The 9,012-nt window shown below is 40.0% G+C and overlaps 1 protein-coding gene across 1 annotated transcript; it reads right to left on the minus strand.

Moving 5' to 3' along the window:
• Positions 1–1,063: 1,063 nt before the first annotated feature.
• LOC137980501 (melatonin receptor type 1B-B-like) lies at positions 1,064–3,218 on the minus strand. Its single transcript, XM_068827958.1, has 2 exons — positions 2,228–3,218; positions 1,064–1,345 (listed from the first exon to the last, which is right to left on the minus strand). Exons 1-2 carry the CDS (start codon positions 3,056–3,058, stop codon positions 1,136–1,138), a joined length of 1,041 nt encoding a protein of 346 aa, XP_068684059.1. The 5' UTR covers positions 3,059–3,218; the 3' UTR covers positions 1,064–1,135.
• Positions 3,219–9,012: the final 5,794 nt, after the last annotated feature.

Here is a 9,012-nt window from a genome sequence, read left to right on the forward strand (position 1 = left end):
TTCCTCTTTTAACCAATAATATTACTGCTTTTTGGCGTTATCCTTGCCGTAGCCGTCGTCGCCGTTTCTTGCACTCCCTATTGCAGGTCATTGTTTCATCACACTGCTAACATTAGGCACACCCTCCTCTTAAATTACCACATTTGTGGTAATGACAAGGCGAGGAATACAATACAACTGTCGATCTTTTACTCTTTGTACGTTACTTCTCCAACTTTTTACAACGCGAACAGAACGGACGGAATAAACTCAAAGTGACGAGGATCGCGCAAATACTCATTTTTAATTGACATTTTTCTTGGGGTGCTTACTAACATTTTATTAGTTTTTCTTTTTAATTAATTTAAGTTAAATATTTTGAGATCGTGTATTTACGATGCAAGGACAATGCTGTGCTCCTTGGTGTTGAGATAAAACTGCAGTCTACAATACCTGAAGAAGGCGCTTTCTGGTTTTCATTATAGACTTTAAGATCTGCGACGGCGTCGTTGACGAAAGCGTCACTTCAAAATATAACTTTGCAATATCGTAAGGTTTTCGTGATTAAAATTTAAAAAATGGTACGAGCGGTTTCAGAGTAAATATAGAGAATGAAAGGTTTACATTTGTAAGCTCGCGTTGTCGTCAAAACCTCAAATTTGGCGATTTCACGTCGTTGTTGTGGAGAGTACCGCAAAATTCTGTGTTAAAATGCGTGCCTCTTGTTGTTTTGAAGCGTTCTCGTCGACGACCGCGTCGTGGATCTTAAAGGCGCTGTTACACTGTGCTGTTTTTCGTGCAACTTGTCTCGCAACGCCATTGTGAGACAAATTTCGCAAATCGTTGCCCAATGTAATATACCTTGCAACGGCCAAAAACGTTGCGACACCACTTGAAGAAACCGTTGCGGAAAGTAGAATTGAGTTCTACTTTCCGCAACAATTGCAACGAAGTTTTTAGGCATTGCGCATCGTAACACCTGTCCTGCAACTTCGGTTGCAACGGTCAGCGGCACTACCCAATGAAAATGTTCCTTTAATCTCATTTGATCATCGAAACGAGACAAGTTGCATGGAAGCTTGTTTCGTAATGTGAGGACGTTTGTAGAAATGGCGTTGCGAGATAAGTTGCACAGTGTAACAGCGCCTTAAATTCCCTATTCGTTTGTGGCACTTCCAGGCGGGGACGTCTCTGGATTATCAAGGCGAGTGGAAATGTCGGCGGACGAAACTCGTACTGCACGTTTGACTGCGACGACAGAAAAGATCTTCTTGTACTCCGTGCGGAATGCACTATTCATAACGCCATAAATAAATGGGTTGATTGCACTGCTTAAGAGCCAAAGAGATGTTGCCACGAGGTAAACCTGACAAAAAAAATATGGGTCCAAAATAAATTTTCGCTACTTGGTACTTGGGTTAGCTCAAGTAAATTGAGAGGTTTTTGTCATTGGACTCTTTGACGCAAGTCAGAAGAGGCTCTCAACCAAAGGACTATGTTGTGAACTTATCATAAATGAATAACTCGGGAAAGATGTCCTGGTGTCCTTACAGGAATCGAACTTCTTTGCACCTTCCAATTCTGGGGCAATGAGTTACAACCAAGCAATAATTAAAAACTAATTGAAGCATTTATTCGCAGTAGTCGCACAGTACAATGCAGAGGCAAAACACAATAATGGCAATTTGCATCGAAAATGCACATTAATTTCGCCGGAAGCTTCTTCAGTTTTTCAGTTTTATTGCTCGGTTTAGCTTGCTATACACCAAGAATAAGTAAGAAACATTAAGGGGGAAACGTACAAAATACACAGTGAAAATATTATTATAATAAAATTCTCAAATAAACAGATCAATTTGAGATCTAAATTGGAAACAGACAGACTTTACAAGACGCCGCTGGGAGCAGGTACCAGCCTATAACAGTGACGCCGTGGTTGTTGTTTCTTCTCATTTATTTCTTGTTACAACTTTTCATGCCCTTTCGCTTCCAGAAAATAAAAACTTTCTCATTTGTGACTTCATTAGTTTCCATTACAAATTTGTGCCTTATTCAAAGTAAGAACTGTCCGGCCTTATAATAAAAGAGCAAATCTCAATATTGAACCCTTACAAAAACACACGCACAAAGATCTTAGAAATAATTCTGTACAGATAGATTCCAATTCGTCGTTTTATTGTCGGAGATTAACATTGGTGGTAAGGAAAGAACTACAGGCCATAGAGAACAATTTTAGCGTTAATCTCACCTGGCGTGGAAGGAGAAGTGGGTTAATCTTACCCATGGTGTGCATTATTTCTGCTGGGATCCAGCAAAGCGTGAACGAAAGAACGATGGTTGCCACTGCTTTGGATAGAGACACCTCCTCATGATGGCATCCTTGGCGTAGGTTTGTGGCAACTTCTGCGTTGTGTTGTGATACGGCGCGGAACACCTTCCAACAGCACACCACAATTACCACGTACGCCACTATGAAGGAACCATAAAGCCAAGCGTTGAAGCCGTATATGGCTCCGGGAGACATCATTCGCCTCCAGCACAAGAGGTACCCAGGGCAGAAGAAGAAGTCGTCCAGAGACAGCACGTTGGGGAGGCCATTGATAAAACGCGCTACAACCCACAAGACGGCTATTATGAACAGGGTCCGCTTCTTTGTGAATATCCTCTTGTAGAGGCTCCTTCTCACGACACAAACGTACCGATTAAAGGCTGTCATAGCCATGAGATAGATCGACACCTGGGATAGAACTGACATCACGAATGCATGTGCCTTACAGACCGTGTCACTGAAACGCCTTTTACTGTGGACAACGGCGTCTATCGTCAGCGGCATGACAAGTGTGGCAGTTAGCAGGTCTGTAAAGGCAAGTGACACGATGAACATTGTCGTGGAATTATGGAGACTGGCGTTTCGGTAAATGATGTAGCAAAGAATGGCATTTCCAATAAGGGCAACGACATCAATGGTTATTAGAACTATCGATTCTATTACGACGGTTAATTTCGTCCGGGCTTCAAGTTGCGCCTGTAAAATAGCAAGATTCTTGACGCTGGCATCTCCTAGTAAGATGTTGTTCATGTTCCCAGCTGACAAGGACTCGACTCACATTGGTATAAATCGGCAGCAGTTAAAGAGTGCGGCCTGAGACACTTAAACAGTTAAAGTAGTTTGGTCACGAGAACAATTTGAATGAAAGAGTTAAAATTGTTAGCAATAATCAGAAGTCGACTGCCGATAAACCAACCGTTCTACAGTTAATTAGAAGGCGTTTTATGTTGATCCCAGGCTCACGTAATGGACCCTTCCCCTATTCATCTTTTTATGTTATCTTTCTTTAGCATAATTTCTTTGTCTGTGCTGATTGGCTGCCGTCGAGGTGATTATTAAGCGATAATCACCTAAGTGGTTTTTCAAAATAGCCGCAAGTCGTTTTGTTGAGGCGACAGAAGAAGAAATTAATTGTCTTAAATAAAATGCATATCTTTCAAATAATCACCTACGTAATTATACTAAAACAATTATTCACCTCAGGCAAGTTGAATATCTTAAGATAAAAACTAGCGATAAAATTTTCCGACGTTTCGATCTCGCTGAGATCATTTTCAAGTTTGAAAAAAAGTGAATAAAACTTTGCCTATAAGAAGTAAAATCACACGTGAGAATATTAAAAGCGATAAAAATGTGGAAACATGTACTAAGCGTTACAAAAGGTAAGTGATAAAAATTAAAAAAAGGCTAGATAACAATAGGACAAAAGCTTTACAAAAGAATATATGAAATACTCCGAGCTATAAAAATAACTTTGCACGGATGGAGTCAGACTGCGTGTTCAAAGTTGGCTTTAGTTCTTTTATAAAAAGCATCTCATAAATTAAGCAGTCAAATTTGCTCTGGCACTTCCGTAAGATCTAAACCCTTTTGAAGGGTTCAATGCTTGAAGAGATCCGCTTGCTTGCGGTTCAGCGATCCTCATCCGATGAGTTCAAAAACACAAAGAGTAGTGGTATTTCACCGTCGGGACCAACTGCAAGAGAAGGACCCTCTTGAAAGCAGGAGAGGTGTAGATGATAGGTGGGAGGGTCCTCCTCTTGCAGTTGGTCCCGACGGTGAAATACCATGCACTACTCTTTGTGTTTTTGAACTCATCGGATGAGGATCGCTGAACCGCAAGCAAGCGGATCTCTTCAAGCATTGAACCCTTCAAAAGGGTTTAGATCTTACGGAAGTGCCAGAGCAAATTTGACTGCTTAATTTATGAGATGCTTTTTATAAAAGAACTAAAGCCAACTTTGAACACGCAGTCTGACTCCATCCGTGCAAAGTTATTTTTATAGCTCGGAGTATTTCATATATTCTTTTGTAAAGCTTTTGTCCTATTGTTATCTAGCCTTTTTTTAATTTTTATCACTTACCTTTTGTAACGCTTAGTACATGTTTCCACATTTTTATCGCTTTTAATATTCTCACGTGTGATTTTACTTCTTATAGGCAAAGTTTTATTCACTTTTTTTCAAACTTGAAAATGATCTCAGCGAGATCGAAACGTCGGAAAATTTTATCGCTAGTTTTTATCTTAAAATGTATTTCGAAGAAATGACTTAAAAAAGTTGAATATCGGTCAATAAAAACCTCGACTTCGTCTCGGTTTTTATTCACCAGTGTTCGCTTCCCTTCGGCGAACAATAACTGTTAAACATGCTTTTTATGCCCGCTGACCACTTTTAACCTATTCTAACTTCGCTCTCACTTTTACTGTTTTAACATTGGCAGAAGTAGAAATAAAGGTGTGACGAAACTTTGAGAATATAATTTTGGGTGACGCGGACCTACTGTCAAAATCGTAACGCTGGAAATATGTAAAACAGGGGCACTTGATATCAATTTCGCTTTGATGGTCAAAAGCAGCAGGGAAGTTTTCAGCCCGGTAAACGAATGATTAAAGAGTGAATTTTTCGGCAAGAGACTTGATGGCCCAACTAGGTCAAACCAGACCTTATCGAGAGTAAACCATTTGACTAATTTTAATCAGGATCGACCAAATGAAGAAAATTGGCTTTCAAGTCGATTTAGCTAGGAATAACTGAACTAAGTTCAACAAATTTTGTCTTGGAATTAGCTGGCACTGCCCTTTCCTTGGATGGAAGACTGACTAAAAACGTTCATGTAAGTTGGCAGATTGCGGCGAGGTGGCGCGACATTGTGGCCTGAGGAAACTTAAAATTATTATGATGATAACGTTTTTATAATTTATGCCTTTAACGAAGGCTGAGTCGAAACTTAGGCGTGCTACAGCCGACTAAAACGCCAACGGTTGTTTTGGGCTCATCCTCGGTGTAAAAACCTGTGAAACTCACAGATGACGTAACACAAAGGAAAACAAAAGAGCAAAAAAACACCAAACAATAACCTAACCCTACCACGAGCTAACAAAACAAAGCAAACGTTTCACAGGTTTTTACACCGAGGTAAACCCTTGTTTTGTACTTAAAGGACACGGTCAGCTGTTCCACATGAGCACTGAACACCATTTTTAGCTAATTCGTTAGACAGGTTACCTTAAATGATCACGTAGGATAAGTAAAATTATAAAACGAAACAGGTTTTCAGTTATAGACTTCAAATCTAATGAAAACCCGAAAGGATTAAAACAGATTTCAAGCAGATAAACTCCACGTGCAATTTGATTTCGGTTTTAAACTAATCAATAAAACTAATGTCCAGATCGGCACGGTACCAACGCTGACTGTGTCCCATGGTACCTACTATTATTAATGCGCATAAGTTCTGCGCCTTTCAAGATACTCGGGTTTCCTAGGCTTATGGGTGGTGCATACTTTTGCACGACTTTAAGGGAAAGTACGGTCTAGAAAAAGTCACTCTAAATTACGAAAATAATTGCCGTTTTGTCCAGTTCCCTGTAAAAATGTTACAAGAGCACTTCGAAAATGCCTCTTTCGACGTATGACGTAGCAATAGTCAACAAACGTGTTCGACCTTATACCAAGTTTTTCGTTCCCCGATCACTTTCTCAATGTGGTGCGACCTTTCTTCTCCAAGAAGTTCAAATGTAAAATGAACTATGGTAAACGGCCTTGTGGTTCAATAGCTAGTAGGCCAAGTAGCCTATAAGTGCGACAGAAACTCAAGTCACTTAATATTTGTAGATTCTCTGGTCAATCAAACCAGGCGGCAAAAATCAGCCAGAGCAAATGTGAACGAGACAAAAACCTTGAACATGCGAAATAGAAGTATTCGACAAGCGTACCTTCTTTTCTTTTTCACTTTCTTTCATCTACGACAGCCGTCTTTTATGCTTCACCAAACGTATTTGTTTCGCCGACGAAACTTTCAGATCTTGCTCAATACACATAGCAACGCTTTTTCTTTTTTACAGCAACAATTACCGCTGTTGGGGTTTTACGCTTTCGAGGGGGATGAAACTAGACACATGTTTAGATTCGCGCTAATTGTTTGTGCGCAACGATACTGCGCAGGTAACGCGACTGTAAAATGTCACTCATTACTTCGAGCATTAGTGAAGTTGAGGTTTTAAAACATTTGCAAAAACCATGGACGATAAGTCTTGCACAGCGTTGGATCAGAGAAGATCGCGATCAGTCAAAAGTCAAGTAGACTACTGCACGACTGATATTCGCTAGCTTTTATCAGTCGTGCACTAGTCTACTTGACTTTCAAACATCTTTTTCAAGCATCAGTTAAAATAACATTGCGACAAAACGCCTGGGAAAAAAATTCCAGGCCGGCAAAAGAATGGCACATTTCTTTCCGAATCATCATGAAACTTCAAAGAGAAGTGAGCAGGAGGATGGAAAAGCTCTGGAAAGGTAGCTGATCACGTATTGGCTGAACGTTTTGGAAAACGTTACGTAAATTTAATGGTTCTGTTTTTTGGAAATGTTTTTATTACCGTACGAACTTAAGTTCAAATGAATGGAATTTGAAAATGGAATCTTTTTTGGAATTTTTTCCCCGGCATTTTTGTCGCCATGTTATTTTCACTAATGCTTCAAAAATATTTATGAAAGTCAAGTAGACTAGTGCACTACTGATAAAACAACGCGAATATCAGTCGTGCAGTAGCCTACTTGACTTTCATAAATATTTTAAAATCAATTTTTACTCCCCCTGGATGAGATGTTAGTCCATCGTAGGGTTAGGGGAAATCAAATCAAGTCAAATCAACACATCAAATGCATAGGCTGGTCTTTGAGGAGAGCGGAAAACTGGAGTCAGAACCGGAGAAATACCTCTCGGTGCAGAGTAGAGAATCAACAAACTCAACCCACATATGACGCCAAGTCTGGGAAACGAACCCGGGCCACATTGTTGGGAGAGGAGTGCTCTCACCTCTGCGCCATCTCTGCTCCACACAAGAAGTAGGGGAGATGGAATTGACTCGATTAATTACTTGACTTTCAGTTGCAACTGTATTAAGACATTAACGAATTCAGAGGGGTGGTTGCTTTTTTTATTCACAAACGACTGAAAATTTCAGCAGAGGAGAGCAATATTGAAAGAAAATAGGCACAAAACAGCAACAACGAAACTCGATTCAAACCATACGCTGAGGAACTCGCTTTGGTGGACTCATCATAATCATCGAAATCAATTTTTGTAATGGCGCAAATTTGCGCAGTTTTGCGATATTTATCGCAATGTTCTCCCCCATCGCTCACTGAGTTGTAGAGGTAGCACTTATTAAAGTTTGTGCTCTTTTGATCTTGAAACGTCTGCACCAGCGAGTGAAGAGACTGCGGGCTCACATTTGGAATGTTAAAGGCTTCCGTCGCTTTGTATTCTATCAACCAATCAGGTTTGTCCGTCAGGTTTGCATACGTTAGGTTTGTAAAGTACTGCCAAATATCCTAAGCAAAAAGCAATAGGAATGAGCCGAGAAAACGATGAAAGATTCCGAAAATATACAAAGTTTACCTGTAAAGAGACGTGGGTTTTTCAACTATAAACAGAGCTACTATATTATTTGCATTTAAACTTTGTCTACACCTGTGAACCATTTGAAATTAAAGAAACACCTACCTTGAGCTGGGCAGAATTTCTGTCATACTTGAACAAACAAATGCCAGGGTTATTGTATCCCACAGTTGGAAGAACTGTCTTCCAAGGCGTCACCGACGGACACAGGAATATCGACCTGCGAGGGACTCCTGAAGAACAGAGGAAGAAACTTATGGCCTTGAAAAAACCTACTGTTTTCGAAAATTCATAGAGGTTGAAAATACCAATGGCACAAGACGAACCGCGGTTAGAAAGAAAAACAACAACAACAGAACAACTACAAATTGATCAACCAACAAAAACGGCAAACATAGTAACTTTGTATGCAAGGGCTAACTGGACAAACCAAAGATCTAACCAGCAAATTTATATTGCAGAATCGAATAATATAGCAAGACTAGTAAATATGGCGTCCTTATGCGCATCAGAGTGCGAAGAGGATAGGTGAAGTGGTGAGTAAATATACTAGCCGCATTATCCGCGTCTGAAACAGAGCAACACAATGAGCTTAAAGAGCTCATTGCTAAAATACTCTGCCCTTTTCATTTCGAAATTCCAATTTTAGAGCGCCGTAAAATTTAACAAAGACCAGATGTCGTTCGTTTCAAGGCCGAGAAAGTGTGCGGGGCATGGGACCTTTTTGTAAGTTGACGTCACAAAGTGCTTTGCATTGCAAAACAGCTTGTGACGTCATCTCACGAATAGACCCAGGCCTCAACCGTGGCAGAAAGAACTACCAATTTTGTCAACTGTGCGGCATTTTAGAAGTGAAATTGCAACCACTTGATGCAAATTAACCTTCATGATGCTGAAATTTTACTTTGGGGGAGTAAAAAAGATTGAGGTTAGGGGCACTTTAAACCTAATCCTTTACCACATAAATATGATATTTTGTTGCTAACTACTAGAAATCGTATGAACGCGAGTGTATTTTGTAATTTATGGGCAGCAATGATGCTTTGAAAATTGTTAAAATTTGACGGGGCCTTAGAAGA

This window comes from Montipora foliosa, chromosome 12 (assembly GCF_036669935.1).
Source record: "Montipora foliosa isolate CH-2021 chromosome 12, ASM3666993v2, whole genome shotgun sequence".
NCBI lineage: Eukaryota > Metazoa > Cnidaria > Anthozoa > Scleractinia > Acroporidae > Montipora > Montipora foliosa.